General features: G+C 37.8%; 1 protein-coding gene across 2 annotated transcripts in view; it reads right to left on the bottom strand.

The window, feature by feature from the left end:
* The window catches only part of LOC122787281 (hippocampus abundant transcript 1 protein-like), an 880,512-nt gene that overhangs the window by 535,632 nt on the left and 320,136 nt on the right, over positions 1–24,744 (bottom strand). For both annotated transcript variants that reach the window (XM_044053901.1, XM_044053902.1), the window contains exon 3: positions 16,433–16,495. In XM_044053901.1, the coding sequence (XP_043909836.1) occupies positions 16,433–16,495 (63 nt within the window). The remainder of the gene's footprint in view (positions 1–16,432; positions 16,496–24,744) is intronic.

Genomic DNA, 24,744 nt, shown 5'->3' with positions numbered 1-24,744 from the left:
GCAACTATATACAAAATATGTACATGCCAAGAAGGGGAGGAAATAAGGATACAGGTCTACCTTGGTCAAGGGAAGAAGGTAACGCTCAAATAGGGGGGAGGAGGGTTGGATGGAGTACTGCAAGAGTGATCATTCAGCCATCTAGTTTTATGGTAAGTTCATACACAACTGTCCTTTCTTGGATCTCTGTTGGGAAGCTTCCCAATGACATCCAAGTGAAAAGGGAGGTAGATTAAGAGGCTGAACTGGTGTCTATGATACCTTAAAGAATGGATCTAGCTAAACTAGCCCTAACCCTGGAAAAATAATTAATCTTATCACGTTTAGTAAAAGTGTGAACAGAAGTCAAAGTAGCTGCTTCTATAATAGATTTAGAATCCAAACTCTTAAAAAAGCACTAGAGAAAGCAACAGCTATCATGCAGTAAGCTTTAACAAGACCAGGGAGCTATTTTCCATGAAAAGAATAGTAAAATGAAATGAAATGAAATTTGAAACCCATTTAGAAATTGTTTATTTGCTTAGAGACTATAAGTCCCAAGTTCATGTCTTGGAGGGAAACAAAAGGTTAATCAGTTTTTCTAACGTCTTTGGCTGTGCCCAAGTAAAATCTGAACTGCCAACAGAACTCCAAAGAATGAAGGAGTCTTTCTACTTTATTTTGAGAAAAGATGGGAAAAAAAATAGAAAGGTAGTTGGACTGATTCAAAGAGAACTCACTGGCCAACTTAGGTGTACAGGAATGATTTGTTTAAGGGTTGATCTGTCCCTGTAAAAACAAAAAAAATGAGAAAGGCCCATGAGTGCTTGCAGCTCTGACACCCTCTTGGCTAAAGTCAGTGCCACAAGTAAAACAGTCTGTCTTCCAAATAAGGAACTTAATATACAACTCAGAAGTAAGTTCAAAGAAAGAAAGAGTAGCTTTTCTAAAACATAACTCAGGTTTCAAGGAGGGGGAACAACTCTTCTTAGAGGCATAATATAAACAATGCCTTTCAAAAACTGCCTGACCTCAAAACATGTAGACAGTAGAGAATCTAAGCACAGACACACTGACAAATGTGTATTCTTCTTGTGATATACAGAAAACTTTTTCTTAATTATAAACATAAAAGAGTTCCATGCTGCAGGTTTTCTATCCTTCTTTAATATGTCCATCACATCCTCTGAGAAAAGGCACTTAAGTGAAATCAGTATCACATCATCCAAATGGTTAATCTTGGGTCTGAAGATCTGGATGAATTAGAATGTCTTTGTGTTGTGTTAGCAGGTCCATCATCTTAGGTAACTTGTGATGACTGCCCCTGGCTACGTGAAAGAGTAGGGGGAATCAGTGCTGGACGATCCTAAAAGGAGCCGCCAACAACATTTTTGGTTTCGCCTTCCTGATTTTGAGGAGGACCTTGGGAATCAGGGAGGGAGAAAAAGCTTAAAGGAATCTCTCCTTAATGAAAAAGACACTGTTTGTTTTCCATGCTTATGAGTTGCCTGTTCTGTGTGGAGGTAGAGGGAGGTAGAGAGATCTATCTACAGAGTACCCCCAAAGATGGGCAATGTCCTGAAAAAACTCTGTTTAACATTCATTCCTGAGGGTCTGCCCTGTATCTGCTCAAATTGTCTGCCATTCTGTTCTCCTCCAATGGGATTTATACTGCTTATACAGATAGAATGCACTGTATAGCACTATCCCACACAATCATGACTAAGCTGCAAAGTTGATAAGACTTTCTGCCCACTTACTTATTTACATACTATGTGACCATGGTGAAGGACTGAAGTGCTAGGATAAAAGTCTTCATTTCCCTGATATTTCCCTGATATTTACGTGGTCCTTGCTGGCTGTGATTGACCGACTACCTTGGACATTTATGTTTTCTTATCATTTCTGCAGTCTGGGTGAATAACAGTATGAAGGTAGCTGTCCCTTGCTTCCAAAGTCACCAGAAAAGCCTGAGGAAAGATCACTGAAAACAAGGATTGTAGGGTCAACAGTCTGAAATACAGAACCTTCAGAAAGGTGTTAAGAAAGGACAGATCCAAAGTAGGTCTCCAAATTCCCTCCCTCCTTCCTGGGAACAATGAACTGTCTGGAATAAAACCTCTGAACGAGTTAGTGAGCAACAAGCAACTCTACTAATCCTATTATTGTTCCTGAAGGACTGGGAGTATTAAGGTAACCTGGTTTTGTGGATTCGTGAATGAACTGGAGGAACAATCATTGACATGCTGTAACCAATTTGTCAGTTACTCTTTCCCAAACTGGAAGAAATAGGGATAGTTTACAGGAAAGAGCAATATGAGAGTGGCCAAGGTGGGAAGAGTGGGAGCAGTAAAGGAGAATAGTCAAAAGGAGCCTGGCTTATCAGGAAAGTGGGGTTTAGATGCATTGAATTCCTGTTGTGGTTTATCCTAGAATTTCTTTCTAGAGGATCTTTCTTACTTTTTGGGTTATTTTCTGATCTTTTTGAAAAAAAGGGGCCAGCCTCTAAGGAGTAAGAACGTCTTGCTTGAAATTCTTTATAATCTTGTCTCTCTCCTGTAAAACTTTGAAGAAATCTGCAGCAGCAAGTCCAAAATTTAGTTCTTTTTCAAGAGGGGAATCCTCTGATAAGGATCGGTGCCTAAGCCAACAGAACCTTCTTTTTTTTTTATTTAAACACCTTTATTGAGTTATCACTTCTGACTGAAACAAACTTGCATTTATATAAAAGTAATCAAACCATATTAACAAGTTCACATATATCAAGCCAAGAGAAACTTCTTAGTAGAGAACCCATAGCAGCTACTCTCAAAGCTGCATCAGCTACATCATTTAATATATGTATTTAATATAGGACCTAGAAACTTGAAAGGCAAAATCCAGAAGACAAAAGGCAGAAGTTTTATTTCTCACTCTGGCAAATCTGACAAACCATTGTTCTAGCCTCTTAATACATACAAAAGGTATCTAACCATACAAGTCTGATAGTTTATGGCACAAAAGGATGGGTCTACATTACATGATCGAAGTTTCAAAACTTCGAATCTGAAATGATCGTCACCATATGATCGAAGTTTCGAAACTTCGAAAATGTAATACAAACACAACAACCTACACAAACAAACCATTCAAACGCTCTAAGCAGGGGGGCAAGCCCACCTGCAACCGCACACCCCCTGCTATTTAAATATACCAACTCCAAGATTGCAGTATTGTGTGGAAAGGGGAAATCTTCCCTTTTCGCACTGTATGGAGATCACCGTCAAAAGATTTGAGGTTTCAAATCTTCAATCATATGGTGTTGACCATATCGGATTCGAAGTTTTGAAACTTCGATCTTATGATACAGACCCCAAAAGGATAAGGTGGTAGATGTATACCCCTTTTTGGCATACCTATCTATGAGCTCTGCTTCATATAGCTTTACTGTGCTATCTTTATCACTGGGAAGAGCATCAGTAGAGGGAATTAGTTTAGTAGGCTTACCAGAGGTCAACAAAATTATAGCAGGGTCAGAAGGGTTTTTGCATAAATGCTTATGGGAGTCCAGAACCATATAAAATCTGTCAGGTTTTAGGGACAGGAATTTGGGATTCTGGCTTGATGGTAGGAGTAGCAGATGCATACTGTAAAGCCTTCAAAACATGAGGAATAGCAGAGGGTTTAGTAACTCCCATGAACAAGAGATCATATCTGCTTACCCTTCCACTGAAAATATATCTTGAATTGACAGTTCTTCTAAGGGAGTATCTGGGGACATAGTGCCTTTCTCTTCAGACGCATAACAAATACAGGAATAAATCTATGAAGAATATGGAGCTGAAGAAGTAGCAGAAGGAGAGGAAAAAAAAGGGTGGCACGTGAGACACATAACGGATTTAAATAATCCTAGGAACATCATACCACTCCTTCTGTGGATGTTTAGTAAGCTATTGATAGGGCAGGTATGTTTAGTTTTCTGTTTCTTTTTAACACAGCCGCCTGCTCAAATGAAATACATTGGCTCCAAGCCCTGATATAACTCAAGTACTTCTTCCCTAACAAGAATTTGATGTATGCCCTAAGGTCCCTCATCCCACCTAAAGCAGACAACTTGTCAGTCAAATGGATGTATAAGGAAGTTGTGTCATATTACCATCTGATTGGATAACAACAGAGTGAACAGTAAAAAAATCCAGGTGGTCAGAAGGATCAAAAGTCAAAGCAGAGACATCTGGGTTCAACCAGACATGCAAAAACTCAGATTTTGTTTTCTTGTGCAGGAGGGAAGCAAGTATGAGAAGTCTTGGCCATCTTACCCTACACAAGCTCCATAAGCCTTTGATTTTCCAGATATAGTTTTAATAAAGATAACCTTTTTCTATAGGCCTTGGGGACATAGGATGGACATATGGAACAGTCTTAGCAGTTATCACTAGCACCCAGACAAAATAATTACTTAGTGCAACTATCCCTTATCCCTATAATGAATTTGCCTCCCACAATCCTGTTATCCCCCTTACATGTCATGAAACAAAATATTCTAGTCACAAATGGGAAGAAAAGGAAGGGTCCCCAATAAGGATACTTATTTGCCGAAGGCAAAGGAGAACAACACATACAATACAGCTGACAGACAATGATCAGGCTGGTGGCAGGAAAGTTCTGAGGTAATTTGCATCTTTGCAACTCTTAGCTCTCCCACACTTAGGTCACATATTGGACATACGTCACGAGAGAATGGATCACAGGGCTTTGGAATGCCGGCTGGACAAATGGCTATCCTTGCCAGGAGAGGTTCATAGGTAGGTACTAGGCTATCGGCCCTAGGGCCTATACAAGCCTAGCCAAAAAGGTACCCTGACTTTCGCCACCCAAGAAAATTATTTTCCTGTGCCCCTGTCGGGAAGAGCCACAGAGGTGATCCCCAGGGTGAATTTCCTATTTCTCGTCCAATCATCAAGATTTTTTTGAAGAGTGCTAATGAGGAGCTTTGTTTGATATAGATAGATAGTTTGTTCCAGAGTATGGGAAGTCTCTGGGACAGGAATCTATCCGTCCAGCATGTTCTGTTTATTGTGGTGACAAGGTTTAGGTCCCTAGAGCGTGTAGTTCAAAACGATTAGGATTTCTTTAAGTGGAGCATGTCCAACAGCTCTGGGTTTGACATAGCTTTGTATGTTAGGCAGAGATCGCCTCTGAGTAGGGGATATGCAACGAAGAAAAACTGGAGTTTTTTGAGAGTGTCTGCGTAGGGCATCTGTTTGAGGCTAGTAATCCTCTTTGTAAGGTATTTCTGCGGCCTTTCCAGTTGTTGTAGATGTCTTGTGAGATAAATACCAAAAGGGGCATTGTGCTCTATAATGGGTCTAATGAGTGACAAGTGTAGGGGAACAATGACATCTTTTTTCCTGGATGAGAAACCTTTTGTGATGAGGTGTGCCACATAGAAGGATTTCCTGACTACTGTGGCGATGTGATTATCAAAGGAGAGACTACTGTTCACCTGTGTCCCAAGGTCTCTTATCACACTTTTGGTGTTAAGTAAACTAGCACCTATGTGGCAGCTCATGGGTACAGAGTTTTTACCAAAGGGGATGACAATGCACTTTTTGGCATTGAGCTTGAGGCCATGGCTTTGACACCAGGCATCTGTCTCAGTGAGGCCCTTTTGTAGGATGTCCACATTGTTAGGAGTTTCAGTTATGGTTCCTAGTTTGCAGTCATCTGCGAACTTTAATGACCAAAGACCTTCTGTGTTAGCCTGTACTTCAGTAAAGTAGATACCAAACAGGACAGGACCCAGTACTGAACCCTGTGGTACTCCACTTGTCACTGGTCTGAAGTCAGATTTGGAGACTGCTACTTTCACAGTGTGGGTTCAGTCAGTGAGACTGTTGACAACCCGTCTTGTGACATAGGGATTTATACCAAGTTTAGTGAGTTTATCTATAATTCCAGCATAGGGGATGGTGTCAAAAGCCTTGGCGAGATCTAGATAGGTTGTGTGAACCACCTTACCCTAGTCTATGGGTTTGGTGACTGCTTCAAAGAAGTCAATCAGGTTTAGGAGACATGATCTGCCTTTTACAAACCCGAACTGGGTAGGGCCCAGAGTTTGGAGATTACAAATGTCTTTGTTTATAGGTTCCATGTTACGTTCTATGGCCTTGCAGACCAGGCTCATTAGGCTAATGGAGCGGTAGTTCCCAGGGTCCATGGTGGCTCCCCCTCTGTGCAGTGGGATAACCGTCGCTGTGCGCCATTCCGTGGGCACAAAGCCTGAGGTTAGGCTACGATTGGACATGGTGCTTAGGTGGGGTGTCAGTTCATTCTGCGGTTCATGTAGAATGCAGCCTGGATGTTGTCAGGTCCCATGGATGCTGTGTTCTTGGCTTTGGAGTATGTGGTTTTTACCTGTGCAGCCAAGATTACAGGAACTTTGCATTCTTCTGGTATAGAGATGGGCCCTTGGGGGGGGGGGAGGGTAAAGTTAGCACTGAACCTATCTGCCAGGATTTTGGCAATATCAGTTGGTTCTGTATATTTAGTGCCATAGTGCTGTAACTCAGAGCAGATCTGAGTGCTGCCATTGAGATTCTTGACATAGCTATAGAATGCTTTGTGGTTGTCTTTAGAATCAGTGGCGATTTTGTTTTCATAACTAGCTTTGGAGGATTTTATGATGGCTCTCAGCTTCTTACTGAGGCTGACCATGGAGTTCTTCCTGTCATGGGATTTTACTCTTTTTTTGCAACATTTTCTTTCTTCTGTTGTAGAGTTTGTTTATGGCAGGGGACCACCAAATTGGCTTCTTTTTTTTTGGAGGATAGCACCTTGGTTCTGTTAGGGGTAGCACGATTCATGCACTCATGTAAGTGCTTATAAAGTGCATTTGTGTAGGATTCAGCAGTCGTATCTCTATTGTCCGTCTGCATGGGTGTTGTGAAGTTTGCCACTTTTGTCTTAAGAAGCGTAAAATTGGCTTTGGAGAAATATTTATGGTGGTTTCCCTAATGGGGGGTGGGGGCAGGATGTGGATGTCTAGGCTTATTAGCTTGTGGTCGGATCTGACCAAGGAACTGACCTCTGGTGTGGAACACCAGTCACCCATGTTGGTAATGACCAGGTCTAGGATACTGCTGCCCCTGGTGGGGGTGTGGATAAGTTGATCGAAGGCATTGGAATTTATGAATTCCAGAAAACATTGAGCAAAAGACTTGGTATATGAGTAGTTTTCCCAGTTAATGGTGGGGTAGTTGAAATCACCCATAATTAGGGTGTTGGGTTGTACCCTAATACTTTCCAGTATATGAAGAAATGAGGACTGTGAATCCTGGGGCATGGTGGGGGATCTGTAGCAAGTTACAATTTGGACTTCGGTCTTGCCCAGAGTTAGCTGCACCTGGATAATCCTGGATGCATTATACTGAGCAGCTAGCCTGGAGGTGTGGATATCCTTAATGAATATGGACACACCTCCATCTTTAGTGTTTCGATCCAGGTTAGGTGGCCAAAAGGTGTGGTATGAATTATAGCCTGGTAATGCAGGGGTGCTCTCTGGAGCCTTGAACCAGGCCTCTGTCACTGAACAGATGTCGATGTTCATTTTAAGGAGTGCCTCAAGTGAATGCATTTTGAGGTTTAGATTTCTAGCATTGAGTAGCATTACCCACAGATTTTGCTTGCTTGTACCGGTTACGGTGGTGAATTTGTCATTTGAACCTTGTCTAAAAAAGGCACTATAGGGATGGCAAGAGCCTCAGCAAGTATCCGGAATCCCAAGGGTAACAGGTACAGGCCATCTCTGGCAAAGCATCGTGGTCTGTCGATCATGTCATCCCAGGCAGACAGATACTGGATCCCCTTAGAATGACACCAGAAGCTTAGCCAGCTGTTGAAGTCAATCATTTTGTCCTTGTACTGTGGTATCATTCTGGGTGATGGTAGGATGCTACTCAAGGCTAGGGTCATACAAGACCTGGGCTACAAGATCTGAGAGTTCCTCCATGTCTCTTTTCATGTAGGCCAGGGAGGTACGTCTCAGATCATTCACACAAACATGGACAATGATGGAGTCATATTTGTACTTGTTGTGGAGTGACCTGAGTGCGTGCATTATGTGGCGGATCCTGGCACCCCAACAGACAGCTGACAGTAACTTTCTCCTTGTTTAGCCTGGTGAGTGGAACATCAGTGTGCCTGACTATAGAGTTACCTATGACTAGAGTGTTGGGTACGTTGTTATGCCATATGGGCTGTTGTTGAGTGGCACACTGAGTTTGTGGGCTATGTGTCACTTGGGTTGTGTTGGTGGGTGTAGGTTGCATGCGTTTCTGCTTTGCAGGTCTCTGTTGCTTGAGCAGATTTTTATTGAGAGCCTCCGCGAATGTACGTGTGTGTTTTGTGTTGCTGTATGTGTTTTGGTGGTGTAGGTTTTGAGGGGCTATGTGATGAGTGTGATGTGGTACAAGTGTTTACCTTCTCCTCTTGGCTGTCTAGTCCAGTCTTGGGTGAAGACAGCTTTGCTCCCAGTTTGGCTATATAAGTGCATCTCTCACAGATTGTAGTGATGGGTGGTAGGAGGAGAGGGTTGTCTATGTACATGAGGCAATTGCTGCATTGCCCCAAGATGCCCAGATTCATCAGGTAGACAGGAGAAAACACTGGGAGCTAACCCTTAGACATGCCTGGATAGGTACTTATTTATTAAGTAGACAAGTGAGGAAAGTTGAGTGCTGTAGTAATTTGTAGCTATTTAGTGCCTACAATGAGTTCTGAACAAGTGCTGAGCTCAAAGAAACAGATTTGAGTGCTAAAACTAAAAAACTGGCTAGTTCTAAGGGAAAACTTGAAGAGCAGACTTTATGGCACCAAAACAGTTTAACCCTAGCTAAGCGGCAATGCATAAAGTGTATTTTTTATGTAACAGTAGCAAATGAGCCAACTGATTTAAACAAATTAACCAATAAAAAGCTAAAAACTGAGCCCCGTTCCAGCAGTCTTCGATCAGACAAGTTCCAACTGCACACTCCTGCCACTAAGGTGCAGGGGACCTTCTCCAAAAAAAGATGGTCTGGATTAGTGCTCAAGTTATACAAACAAAGCTAGATTCAGCAGGTCTGAATTTAGTCTATGCTACAGCAAACAAGATGTACCAATTTCAGAAAGAAACAGTTCAAATAAGTAGGCACAATAAGCCTTTAACCAGAAACTCCCAGCTCAGAAGGGCAGAATCTATTCTCTCCTCCCACAAGAGTGCAGACCACAAACCTTCTTAATGTAAATAACTGGCCTGAAGTCCAAGTGCTTAAACCAGAACTAATACACTTTTAGAATAACAGAAACTGAGCCTTCAATCAGCAATTCCCAATTTAGAAGGATGTAAGCTACATGTCCTGCCACAGCAGTGCAGACCATAAACCTTCTTAATGTAAAACAACTGGTCTGAAGCCCAAGTGCTTAAACTGAAAGGCTTAGATAACAGTTACAATTTAATCAGGCTACTACCAAGCAGTAATAAATGCAGCAGAATAAATACAACTGAGTACTTTTAAGAAGAGACAAAAGCAAAATATATTTTATACATAATAGATTTGTTTTTTTTTTTTAGTAAAGTGCAAGGAGAGAGGAACAGAGGAAGGAGGAGCTGAGGTTAAGAACCTAAGTGTGTTGGCCTTCTCAAATGTTATCTCTATATTAAGTAGAGTGGGAGGCGTGTCCCAGATCAAATTTACAGTAGAGGCGGGCAACTGCAAAGCCACACACTATAACACCACCACAAGAATAGCATTGGGGGGGGGGACAGTTTCAGGACAGATGAGAACAGAAAACAATGCCAGAAAATATGTAAAACAATCCAGTCAGGCAAAATTAAGACAATGCAGAACTCTAAAAGGTTAAAATGCCAAGAAATATACTTGTCAATCAGCTATATATTTCCAGATTGTTTGAGAATCACACTAGCCAGAACCCAGGAGTTTCCAACAGTCATTAATACTACAACAGTAATAATAAGGAAGGACATCACCAGGTGCTGACTCTATCTAGACTTCTTGGAGAACATAAGAGTCTGTGGAGGAATCGGTAATAGCACTGATATTGCAGACATCTATAACCTTGGTCAGCGACAAACCTTGGGACATCTGCATTTATACAAGAGAAGCAGATACCTAGCATCCGAGGTTATCCAAGTGCAACTAACTTTGGCCAAAACTGCAATCCAAATTGTAGCTTGCTACAGATCCCCACCATGCCCCAGGATTCCCACTCCTCTTTTCTTGATACACTGGAAAATATTAGGGTTCAACCAAACACCCTAATAATGGGCGATTTCAACTACCCCACCATTAACTGGGAAAACTATTCATGTACCAACTCCTTTGCTCAACGCTTCACAGAATACATAAATTCCAATGCCCTGGATCAACTTATCCACACCTCTACCAGGGGCAACAATATCCTAGACCTGGTCATTACCAACATGAGTGACCGGTGTTCCACACCTGAAGTCAACTTCTTGTTGGTCAGATCCGACCATAAGCTAATCACCCTAGATATTCCCATCCCAACCCCCATTAAGGAAACCATGGTAAAAAAATTCACCAAAGCTAACTTCATGCTTCTTAAAACAGAAGTGGCGAACTTCATGACACCCATGCAGATGGACAATGCAGTTACGACTGCTGAATCCTACACAAATGCACTCTATAAGCACTTACACGAGTGCACGGATCATGCTATCCCAAACAGAACCAAGAAGCTATCCTCCAAAAAAAGGAAGCCAATCTGGTGGTCCCCTGCCATAAACAAACTCTACAACAGAAGGAAGAAACTGTTGCAAAAGACAGTAAAATCCCATGAGTGGAAGAACTCCCTGGTCAGCCTCTCAGTAAGAAGCTGAGATCCCTTATAAGATCCTCCAAAGCTAGCTACGAAAACAAAATCGCTACTGATTCTAGGGACAAACACAAAGCATTCTATAGCTATGTCAAGAGTCTTGATAGCAACACCCAGATCTGCTCCGAGTTAAAGCACAACGGCACGAAAATTACAGAACCAACTGATATTGCCAACATCCTGGCATATAGGTTCAGTGCTAACTTTACCCCCCTCTCACCCCCTAAAGGGCCCATATCTACAGAGGAAAAATGCAGAGTCCCTGCAATCACAACTATGCAGGTAAAAGCTGCACTCTCTAAAGCCAAAAACTCAGTATCCATAGGACCAGACAACATCCCAGGCTGCGTTTTATATGAACTTCAGAATGAAGTGGCTCCCCACCTAAGCACCATGTTCAATCATAGCCTCACGTCAGACTTTGTCGCCACTGAATGGCAAAAGGGGTAGCCATCACTGATCCCGGGAACTATCACCCTATTAGCCTGGTCTGTAAGGCCATGGAACTTATCATGGAACTCATAAACAAAGACATTGGTAACCTCCAAACTCTGGACCCCACCCAGTTCGGGTTTGTGAAAGGCAGATCATGCCTCCTGAACCTGAACAACTTCCTTGAGGCAGTCACCAGAACCATAGATGAGGGTAAGGTGGTTCACACAGCCTATCTTGACCTCGCCGAAGTGTTCGACACCATCCCCCATTCTGAAATTATAGCTAAACTCACTAAACTAGGTATAAATCCCTACGTCACAAGATGGGTTGCCAAGTGGCTCACTGACTGAAACCACACTGTAAAAGTTGCAGACTCCAAATCTGACTTCAAACCAGGGACAAGTCGAGTACCACAGGGTTCAGTCCTGGGACCTCTCCTGTTTGGTATCCACTTCTCTGAAGTACAGGCTAACACAAAAGGCCTTTGGCTAATGAAGTTTGCAGATGACTGCAAACTAGGAGCCACAGTCAAGTCCTCAAATGATGTGGACATCTTACATAAGGGCCTCACTGAGACAGATGTCTGGTATCAGACCCATGGCCTCAAGCTCAATGCCAAAAAGTGCATTGTCATCCCATTTGGTAAATACTCTGTACCCATGAACTACCACATAGGCGGCAGTGTGATAAGAGACCTTGGGACCCAGGTGGACAGTGGTCTCTCCTTTGATAATCACATTGCCACAGTAGTCAGGAAATCCTTCTACGTGACACACCTCATCACAAAAAGGTTCTCATCCAGGAAAAAAGGTGTCATTGTTCCCCTCTACTCGACACTCATTAGACCCATTACAGAGTACAATGCCCCTTTTGGAATGTACCTCACAAGACATCTGCAGCAGCTGGAAAGGCCACAGAAGTACCTCACAAAGAGGATTACTAGCCTCAAACAGATGCCCTACACTGACCATCTCAAAAAACTCCAGCTTTACTCCATAGCATATCGCCTACTCCAAGGTGATCTCTGCCTAACATATAAAGCTATGTTAAACCACGAGCTGTTGGACATGCTAAACCTAAAGAAATCCCAGTCCCTACGAGCTACACACTCTAAGGACCTAAACCTTGTCACCACAATAAACAGGACATGCTGGAGGGATAGATTCCTGTCCCAGAAATTCCCCATACTCTGGAACAAACTACCCATCTATGGTCAAGCAAAGTTCCTCATTAGCACTCCAAGAAAAATCTTGATGAGTGGATGGGAAATAGGAAATACACCCCGCAGATCATTTCTGTGGCTCTGCTCGACAGGGGCACAGGAAAATAACTTTCTTGGGGGGCGTAAGCCAGGGAACTTTGTTGGCTAGGCTTACTCAGGCCCTTGGGCCAATAGCCTAGTACCTACCTATGAAGAACAGGACCTGGCATACAGCCCTGAGGGTTTTCACTAGTAAGCAATCTATCACCATAAACCTTAACCTTGTATGTTCAATGAAAGAGTTCAAAACAGTGAAAAAAGAGTTTCTGTAACAACACAAATAGGAATGCCATCAAGTGTCTGGAAGGCTTCCAAATTAGGTCATTTATTGTTCAAAATCCTAGCAAACAGCAGTGTCATCTCAACGTAGGCAAGATTAGAATTTGGTACAATGGAATTTCTAGCAAATGATATTTGCCTAAAAAACGCACTATGAGGGCAGAAAAATGTCTCAACCAATATGTGAAAGTCCCAAGAAGATAGGTGAAAGCCATCCCTAGCAAAGCAGGCTGGTCTGTCAATCATCGCCTTTTCATGCTGATAAATACTAGTCCCTACCACTGAATGACACCAATTAATAAAACTAATCATTTGAAATTAATTTTCTTTGAAAACATGACATCATTCTTTCAGAAGGTATTCAAAGCAAGTGCCTTACCTGCCTCAGGCACATGCATATAGAGCTCAAATATATCCCTTTCCATTTTTGCACAGCATAAAGTATCTAAGGCTTTTCACACCAATATCGGCAACAACAAGAGTGTATTCATACTTGGGAGTGAAGAGACCCAAGAGCTAAGATCACATTTGCATTACTGGAACCAGACAGACATCTGACCATTACACGATCCCTATACAGCACGGTGAGTGGAACATCAGGTGGTTTAACTACACAATTAACTATTACTAATATTTTACCAAAGTGTGGGTAACATTCTCAGGAATTTCTGTGGGGGTATGAATGGAGCTGTGAGTGATGGTGAAAGTGAAGACACATCAGAGTGAGTAGTGTTGTTTGGCCAATAATAAATTATGTACTGACAGCTTAGGTAATGATTTCATACAAACTTTTGCAAAAAGAAGTTCTACTTTTTAATTTCTGCAAGTCTTTTAGGTTTTTAATATCATGATGGGAATGGATCCCATTTCTACGGCAAAGTATGATTAAAGTTCATGAAATTAGCATTCCTTCAATCTTTGACGTTAGCCAAATGTGGTCATTGTGATGTAGCGTTAGGTTGCTTACTGACAAGCAGAGTATGTTGGAGGTTAGTCTCCAAACTTAACACATATTTACACGTCTCAGTAGCAGTGTCATTACAAGATAAAAATAAGCAATTGTTGATAAGCATGACACAGTAGTCATACTGTCTCAGAGTTCACAAAGCAAGCATAATAGCAACAAAAAGAGAGACAGCAAGCAAAACCCATGCCAATAGATATTAATGACAACCTAAATGGTGCACCATCTTAAACAGATTACAAAATTTGGCTTTAACATGTAATACCTCAAAAAAACATACAGAAATGAAGACAACTATATTAAAAGTCCAATAAGAACAAGCAAGAGTCATGAAATTAACTGTCATGGTGCTATAGGTAGAATATAACTCAGCGCATGCTGCTGCACTTATCATAGCAGAACCAAACCCAGTCGAAACAACAGCAATGTACAAACACACCAGGATTCCAAAAAGTTTAGCACTGTAAAGTACCAGCCTATACAACTAGGTTTTCCATATAACAGGCAAACTCTTACCTAAAAAGGAAGAAAACGGACAAGCAACAACAGAACAAACAGGCAATTAGAAATAACAATGTAGGACAAACAATTCAGGCAAGACGGTGAAGAATTCTTCTCAGAAGAAACATCAATTAATACTCAACCCAAGCAAAACTAAACTACTCATCTTCCAACCCACCAAACATACTCAAAACAACACTCACTTTAACATCACAGCAAAAGTCAACAGCACTATATACCCAACTGAACACACCAAATTGCTAGGAGTGGAAATAGACAATAAACTAAAATTTGACATTCATATATCTATGACCATAAAAAAAGTCCACAAAAAACTAGGAGCGCTGTACAGAAATAAGCAACTTCTCACCAAAGCAGCAAATATTTCAATAGCAAATTCCTACCTTATCTCCAACCCTACTTTATGCTTCTCCAATATATACCAACCTAAGGCAATGCGATCTAAACAAGCTAGAGACCTGCTACAACAAAATCGCCAAATTCGCCACAGGGGCATCCTACCGTAATCACCACTATCTCTCACTTGCTGAACTGGGCTGGCTTGAACTCCCTCACCTCCTTCAATGGTATCAACTCTCACTCGCCCACAAACTAGTAAACCATCCACTAAATGTCCCATCCCTCCAGAATCTACTCCAGCCCTATCACACCACCAGACCACTGAGATCCAGCAACAAAAATCACTTGCAGATCACTAAAGCCAATAACTCTGCTGGTGAAGCACTATTCTCTTGCACCACAGCCAAATTATAGAACTCCCTCCCACCCACAATTACCTCCATACCATCATGCACCCACTTCAAAACTTTACTAAAAGCACACCTAAAACATGCTGGCTATGCCCTTGCAACTCCCACTCTAATATCACCCACCCCATCCAACCACTACCTTTCTTCCCACTCCACTAACTACCTTGATTATAGCAAGCTCAGATGCTCATAAGCCTAGTATTTATTATACAGCAGGAACTTCTTATTGTAACATTTATTAATGTCTGTTATGTACTTCACAGATAGATTCTAGTTGTCTACTGATGTACTATGTTCTTCATCTGTAAATATGTTGTAAGTAATTGCTATGTAAATTGTTAATTGCTATGTAATCCAATGTAACTACTGTCGGTTTGTTTTAACTGTGGAGCTTTTCTCCACGGGCCTCCGCTGAAAATGGACCTACATTCAGTCGGACACTCCCGGTCAACAAATATAAATAAATAAATAAATAAAATAAATAAATCAACCACAGGTATAGATTCATGACTCTAACAATTTCAGTACATTCAGTACACTGCAGCACAGAACTACCAGCACCTGTTGGTAAAATGAGAAGAAAGGCTTGCAATTCACAGCCAATGGGTCAGTTGTTACAGCAGCTCATAATGTACTCCTGCTGATACAGTGAACAAGTAAGTTCAAAAACACAAGTTACTCAACTCTCAGACAATGCACTGCAGCTAACCAGCAGAGCAGGGATATTCACTAAAAGCACAGTTAATGAATCAGTTTGTACAGCATCTCATAAGGCACAACCAGTGGGCCATTGGGCACGCAGTAATACAAAACACACCTAATGATGCAAACAGCCAATGACAAAGCAATATACTGCCAATATGTTAAGGAGTATAGAATGCCACAATCCACAACTGCCAGGTCAATGTGTGAAGAAGTTTGCAACACACAGTAACTAGGTTAATGTACTGGCCAATATGCACAAAATCCAATAAAGACCTACATTGCTGCTGGGTCACTAAACAGATGCTGATCTACTAAGAACAGCAAAGCCAGTCCACTGAGAAAAAAAAATGTCAGTCTTTTTCTCCTCACAGAGTACAAATGTTTGCATAACCTTTTAACCTTACCTTTAACAAAACAGTTACTATATATAAAACAAGACTCTGACAGCCTAATTAATGATCATTTCTAATACGAAAAGAAACTGCATAATGGAGGAAAGATACACTGTCTATCTCTTAAGACTCATCAACAATATTCCAACTTGACATAAAAGTAATTACTATGAACCTAAATCATTAAACTGAAGTTACTGTACTTCTAAAATATGAAAACATCTAAAGGAGGAAAGAAAAATGTAAATCCTTTGACTGTACAGCCTACCTTAACGCCATGGATTAGACCGTTCATTAGAAAAGTGTGTTGTGGAAAGGTCTGATGCAACACCTGCAAAAAAAAAAAAAAAAAAAAAAAAAAAAAAATGAATATACTGCTTTTACATGAAGCTTCCAACACAAGTATCATGTGCATCACATACAATGCTTGGGAATACAGATTAGCACAGGAATCAACTGGTAGGAACAATCAGTAACTGAAAAATAAATCTCCCTGGCAACATTAAGTAGGTTACCTTATCATTAGTGGTGTAGACATCAGCAAAGTATGAACATAAATCATCACTAAAAGGTATAAACAATAATTCCACAAGCAGATGAAGAGGACCCAGACACAAACGGGTCTACTTCACATGACTGAAAACTCAAAATACTGAATTTCATTTGACTGAGACCACAATACCCAATTCTCAAAGTACTGAAAACTCATCTAACTGAGTCTCATTAGACGTGATACAGGTTTCCCTTTGCCTGTGAGACTTGCTGGTGATAAAAAAAAAAAAAAAAAAAAAAAAAAACATTACTGTAACCTAAAGTGCTGACTGTCAGAATACTGATAGTACTGTTGTACTTTTTCGAAATGTGGGTATGCCTATTTACATTTTCATGGGAAGTATCTGAAGTAATACGGGGGATGTTTCGTGTGTTCCAGCAGCAGTGGCAGTGTGTACAGTACTGTAAGGTAAGTAAAAGGTATACGCCCATTTCCCAACTGTAGTGCGATCCCAGAGTTAGTATATATAGATGGGGGGTGTGCCCCCCACCTAGTTTGGTTTTATACTGTCCGATTTCTTTTAAGAGGGTAAGTAGTTTTTAGGTTTTAGAAAGAGTTAGTCACTGGTGATGTACGTGTGCATGCCTATGGCTTAAAAGTCAGTATTTTGAAATTCAGCATTGTAAGCTGTCAGTATAATGCGACTCAGTCAAATGAGTTTTCAATACTTTGAAAATTAGGTATTGTTGTCTCAGTCAAATGAAATTTCATATCTTGAGTTTTCAGTTATGTGAAGTAGAGCCACACAAACATCCTGGCAACACATTAAAACATACAAAAAAGATATTTAAACTGTTTTAAATCATGGAGGAAGAAAAGTACATTATACCTGAAAAACTAAAATGCTCCAAAATACCAATCCAAAATGAATAATCACATAACAGTTTTAAAAATTTTAACTGATCCAAAAGGCCAGCCTTGCTTATGCATTCCCACTTGTTTCTGTGCTATTTATAACTTATACGTATGCTGTTAATGGTCAGAAATATTTACCTCAGGGGTACTAGTACCAACTAAGAAAGGAAACTAAAAAAACAAGTGTCACCAGGCCCATATGATAATATCATGGGCTTCTGTGATTTTTGCAATGATTTTGTCACATAACACACTACAGTGACACAGATATTTAAAGCTTTAACTAGGAAAGGCTCTGCTTAACTTTTCTTACCACTACTGCAAAGCCTGTAAATAGTTTTTCTATATACATCTTTAGACAGTACACCCAGCTAACTGCTACAGTATTAATCTTACAAATATGTCACTGTATACCAGAGTCCATTTCAGACTCTTGTTAATCTTCCCAATGTGGAAACACTGCCTTTACATTTCAGAAACACTTAATAAAATGTATAAACTGTCAGACCGTAATCCAAAGTAGGAATCTGTACGGACACTATTGGCAAGTCACAATGCATAGCCTATATAATCAGTAGTTTTCCTACTGCCTACATTACCCTTACAATTTTTTTTTTTGCTCCAAAGTTTTTTATTGATTTTTCAGTAACAATCATTTAAACAACAAATTATGATAAAACTTTTACAAAGGCCTCAGGCACTGTATGAAATGTTATAGATACAAAGAAGGGTACAATATTCATTCATTCATACTTTCAAAGTGACTAATTTGATGGAGATAGATCTAAATTCAATGACTGAATAAGGGATAAAACTTTTGTCCATGGGTTATTAGTCCATTTTCTGGGATATATTCTTGCTTCTTTAACTTTTATTTCCATCGACGCTACTTCAACTAAGAGGGTCTTGAAATCTTGTAAGGTTGGAATGGAGGGTGACTTCCATCTTCTTGTAATACATTTTTTGGCTGCTGCTAGGATTGTCCAAAAAAGATACTTATTTTTGTTATTCAATACAATAAGTTCATTTACATTCAGAAAAATTAACGGTTTTGATAATAAAAAGGAATCCGTAAAGATGGCTTGGAGAAAATTTTCAATATTATTCCTAAAATTTCTTAATGTGTGAACAATCATAAAAGATGTGAGACCAATCGGCCTTGCATTTTAAAGAGCATCTCCAACACGTCACCTGCTCCGAGGAGTTAAATTTAGCAATCTTACTAGGCATGTAAAAACTTCTATGCAAAAATTTCCAGGAGAAAACTTTTCACATTTGTAAGTTAGATGTTAATTTAAGAGACTGTAAAATATTTGATTTATTCGTAGAAGTTAAGGATAATGTGCAGTCTTTAGTAACAAAATCCGAAAACCTCTGATTAGGAGTAGTCTTATAAGTAATAATAATTTTATACATTTTTGAAATTAAAATTTTCCAATTAAATTCACCATGTAGTATTTCCTTCATAAGAGTTATGAATTTAGGTGGAGAGGTAAAAGAAGAACTCTGTATTGTTCTGCACAAATCTTGAGTGAATGGAAACAGACTATTGAGAACTAGCCAGTCTGACGATGGTAGATCATATTCTTTGATCAGAATTTGTGTATCTATGGTAAAAAATTATTTGTGCAGTGAAACCAGCATGTAATTTTTTTCCTTTCCCAATAGCTGAGTGTATCTAGACTATTATCGAAAAAGTTTTTTGTAGCTTTAAAGGGGAATAAAAGCTGAATCCATATTTTAATGTCAATATTGTTACTTACAAAGCTTCTAAAGGACTTATAGATATGATTTAAGTAATCTAGGTTAGTAAATTTAATAGTATTATACTGCATATTAGTACAAAGTACATAACAAAGTTTATTACTTAATTTGCTTAATTCTAATTTTTTATTAGTTTATTTTCATTTAGGATAATACTTGTATGTAGTGATTTCCAAGCCAAAGTATATTTGGGATATATCCAATTTAATATTGTTTTTAGGTGTGAGGCTTGGATATAGGATTCTAAATCTGGGAAATTTATTCCTGCAAGCTCCCATGGTCTGATATGATTGGTTAGAGCTATTCTGTGCTTTTTGGGGTACCATAAAAATTTTAATAGCATTTTGTTTATTTCTTTTAAAAGTTTTTTACTGGGTAATACCGAAATAGAAAGAGCTATGTAATTAATTTTTGGCAATAAGATTTTAATTAATTGTAATCTATCTTCAAATTTTAGATGTAATTTATTCCATTTCTCTATGAGAGTTTTTAGTGAGTTTATAATGTTTTTTATAGTTTGTGTTTAAAGTTAGGTCTATACTTTCACATAGGTCAATCACTAGATACTTCAAAGAAGAAACCTGTTTCCCAATTGTTTCATTAGTAGTTGAATTAGTATTATCATTAGGATTTTTTTTTTATTTAAGAGCATATGATTAGATTTAGAGCTGCTAATTTTAAGGCCAGAAATATAGTAAAATGTTTTGACTAGCATATCTAATTCTTGTAAGGATTCTTCGGAATTTATTAAAGTAAGCAAGATATCATCTGCAAATAACATTATCTTGGATTTAAATTGATTATTTATATTTAGGCCTATAATTTTAGGATCTGACTGAATTGCCAAAGAAAGGGGTTCTATTGCTAAAGCGAATAAAATTGGAGACATTGGGCATCTTTGTTTAGTACCTTTAGTAATTTTAATTGATTCTGATGTAAATGGACCTAATTTTACATATGCTAAATTGTTATAATAAATATTTTTTATAAAAGTAATGAATTGAGTGGGGAATTTATATAATTCTAGAATTTTAAAAAGATAATTCCAGTTTAATGAGTCAAAGGCCTTCTCAATATCAAATCTGATTGTAAGAGCCTCTTGTTTGTCTCTATTTTGGAGATATATATATAGTAGTTATAATTCTTTGGATATTATCTTGGGTATGTCTATTATAAATAAATCCTGTTTGGTCTTCTGAAATGAGATGGATTAATGATTTCTTACATCTGTTAACTAGTATAGACATTAATAGTTTGTAATCATTGTTAATCAAAGAAATTGGTCTATATAATTTGCATAAATGGGAGTATTTATTTTCTTTTAATATGGGAGTGATTAGTGAGTATCTCCATGGGGTGGAATTGTACCTTGTAAATAAGACTCATTTAGGACTTTGTGTAAGAGTCATTATAGCAGAGGGTGGCAGAAGCTTATACATTTCATTAATAATACCATCTATACCCGGTGATTTACTATTTTTGCTTTCTTGAATTTAGGACTTTGTGTAAGAGTCATTATAGCAGAGGGTGGCAGAAGCTTATACATTTCATTAATAATACCATCTATACCCGGTGATTTACTATATTTGCTTTCTTGAATTTTCCCTTTAATTTCCTTTAGAGAGATTTGTTTCTGATTCACATTAATCAAAGTCTCTGATAGATTCTTAAATTTCGGGAAGTTTGAGCTATGCTCTGAGAATTCATGTTGAATGTCTTTGTTTTTGTACTGTTCCGAGAAGTGATATTTAAAGGCATCCAAGATATCACCAATATCAGAAACTTTTTTATTATTTCTCCCTTGGTGGAGTATACTCACAATATTATTTTCAATGGAATTTCTTTTCACTCTCATTGTTAAATTATGTATATATTTTGGATATACAGAGAAATAATTTAATTTTTCTATGGCCAAGTTGGTTTTATGAGTTAAAATGTCATTATATTTTTTGTTTAAGGATTCAATTTATTTTTTCTTGTGTGGAATGGTTCTAGTATTATCTTTATTAATTGATACAATTTATTTCTGTATATTAGATAATTCCGACTCCCATTCCTTCATTTTATTATTAAACCATGTGGTAATTTTGCCATATAAATAGGCTTTCAATGAATCCCAAAGTATTACTACATTTACTTCACTGGTTAAATTTGTTTCTAAGAAAAATTCTATCTCTGTATTAAGCCAAGGTTTGAACAGTTTCAATTTAGTAATATATGCTGGTATTCTTTTAGTGAAAGATAGTTTTTTAAAAGCTGTTTGAAAATTAAAAGTAAGTGCATTGTGATCAGACATAGGGCATGGGACTATTGTAAAGCATGACATTTTTATTTTTAGATCTTGGGATAGAAATACTTTATCAATTATGGTTCGAGTCCTATATCGAAAATCACAGTGAGAAAATTCTAATGAATTATCATTACTAAGATAAAATAAATCAAATAACTGTAAGTTAGCTACTCATTTTTTAAGATTTTTCCCTAAAGGAGTAATACGAAAAGGTCTCTTGTTAGTAGTTTCTGAGTCATTCAGCAAACAATTAAAATCACCTCCTAAAATCAAACTACCCTTAGAATTGTTAGCGATGAGTTCTAAGTGTTTTTTTATTGTTGTTACCCCAGTTCCCAGAAACCAATAGCCATTGACCAGTGTCCAAATTCTATTTCTAAATTTTATTATTATAATTGATAAAAGTCCTTCCTTATCTTCATAATTATACAACATTTGAGGAGAAATAACACTTTTCCTCCAGTGTTAGAACACCTCTGGTCTTTTTGGTGTATGAGGAGTTGGATAGTTTTAGGTATTCATTCGGGTTCCAGCTAAAACTATCATTTATTTTGAAGTGGGTTTCTTGTAAAAATATTACTTGTGCTTTATTTAATTTCAAGTATTTTAACAGGTTGAGTCTTTTCCCTGGATTATTTAATCCATTAACATTTAAGGAAAGAAAAAGCAAATCCATCTTATTTATTCAATGTTTTAGAGTGTAATAGGTGTGATAAAGTAGTCATAATATTTAGGATTTGCGTACCCTTCTTGGAAAGGTTAAACTTTAGTGACGAGGTGCTGATTCCCAATATAAAATACAATTTAATATCAGACTGAGGCCTAAAAAAAGAAAAAATATTTAAAGCTAAACATTTAAGAATCAGTAAATCCATTAACTGACATGGAATGTAAAACATTCCTAATCTGACAGGAAAAAAAATCCAGTCAGATTAACCATCACTTCCAATTTTTTGGAATAAGTATGCCTAACTTGAGGCTCCAGAGTATATATTTTATGAAATTCTATAGATTAATTGATATGAGTGAACAATATATTAATGTGATATATAGTTTGATTATATATAATGCAACTAAATTTCACTAATAAGCCTTTGATTGATTAAAAAATGCATATCCTCACTTCTGTATGAATTATTATAGAAGCAAATAATTTACAATTTGATAATGAGCATGTATAGGTGATGTTTATCAGTTAAGGCCTCAAAGAGCATCTGAATACGTAAAATTTCCAATAATTTAAAGATAGGTAAACGAACAATGTTAACCAGGATAAATCAGTACAGTAGTAGATCAGCATTTAAAGTATTTATAGTAACATATATTACATGTAACTAATTACTAAAGCATTTCTCTCACTATGAGGTGTTATGTGAGTGTCACTCCTCTATATAGTAATTTCACATATTTCCCTACTGATACTAGTTAGTAACAATATTACAATAGTATAATCATAAGCAGAACATATGGAAATGGGATGTATATTTACAAATGATGATGGCTGACAGAGGAGATACTGTTCAAGCAATTCCTATCACAAACTCAGTAAGTTCATATAACCATGAAAAGACTCCAACAATAATTACTAAATATAAATGTAGGCTTTCTAACAAATTATGCAAGGTTTTATATAAAGAAGCATGTCTTAATATTTCACCAATAATTGAATAGTCTTCACTATTGTAAGGTAAAACTTGGTAGAGTCAACAATTTCAACATATTTAAATGCAGAGTCATTACTCATTAAAGAAAAACTCTTTTTTTTTGTACATGTATATTTACTTATTTCCTCTTTATTTCCTCTTTCTATTTCTCTTTCACCCTTCTTTTAATGAAAAGAAACATTTGCTATATAATCTTTAGCATTGTCATTACATTCCTTATGTACTGAGTTGAACATTTGAGCACTGCACAGTGAGTCCCCGTTACTACATAATTAATCTTCAGCTTTTTACTCAGGTCAGACTTGGTGACCTAGTTAACTGCAATAGTACGGTGTTTGTATATAAACTTTGTTTTCATCATAATAGTTGTTTTCTTTTATATACATACATATATATATATATATATATATATATATATATATATATACATACATATTTGTATGCATCCTTATATATATGAGCACATTTATGTCTACATATCATTACGCACAAATATGTTGATTTACATTCTCTGTATTAATTTTGTCAATAACCAAGAGAGCCTTTGTGTTTGAAAGAAAAGTTTGAGAATGGAATTAAAGGAAAATTCCCTTTCTTAACGTGTTGTCCAATTATTTGTTATTGTAGTTATCAATCTTTCGTAACACATCTCATATACTGATAAGTATATTAGAGTCTATATTGCAGACATTACTGTGTGTACATAATAAGGTAGACTCATTTTCATTTAACTCTTATTTCAATAAATGTTCAAAGAGTTCTAAAATCACATATCTAGCTAGACATCTATCTACTATTTTTTTCCCCACTATTGTATATGAGGACACCATTCCAATAGTAGTAATCCTCTAGGGCGTTAACATTTTGAAATTAGCTTAACTTCTTTATATACCAACTGCAGGATGGAGATTAATTGTAATATCACTAAGCATGGTTAAGCAGAAATTTATTAATATCTTGGATATTTGTGCCTCATGGGCCAGCCCCTACAACAGTTATATTGTGTATTTCCTCAATGGCTACACTGTAAGGTACAGCATAGTTGTACCACATGAAGCAGATATCTCAAGTCAAAACTGAAAGAGCCCAAGTCCAAATGAGAAATGATGGTACTAGAAAATTATTTTATACGCTCCCTATGACTGTCCTTACTGTTTTACCCACTGGGAGGTTTTAAACAGGAACAGTTTAGATGTGTTAGAGCCAATTGTAACTAAATATTTATACTATATTCTACTAACTTGTCACCACATTATGACAGCTCTTGATCACAAACTGAGGTCTTAGTACAGAAGATTTCTATGAGTCATCAGAACCTGTTTAAAAATATATTAGTTACTGTCAGCTATGATGTACAATGTATGGGCTCATATCTGTAACTTATACTTGCCCTAGAACCCCTTAATAGGTGTGAATTAATAACAAATGCCTGATTTGCTTTCCTCATTGCGTAT

The sequence above is a fragment of the Protopterus annectens genome, chromosome 13.part0 (genome assembly GCF_019279795.1).
Source record: "Protopterus annectens isolate FY-2018-M chromosome 13.part0, PAN1.0, whole genome shotgun sequence".
NCBI classification, from domain to species: Eukaryota; Metazoa; Chordata; order Ceratodontiformes; family Protopteridae; genus Protopterus; species Protopterus annectens.
This window is presented reverse-complemented; position numbering and strand designations above follow the sequence as displayed.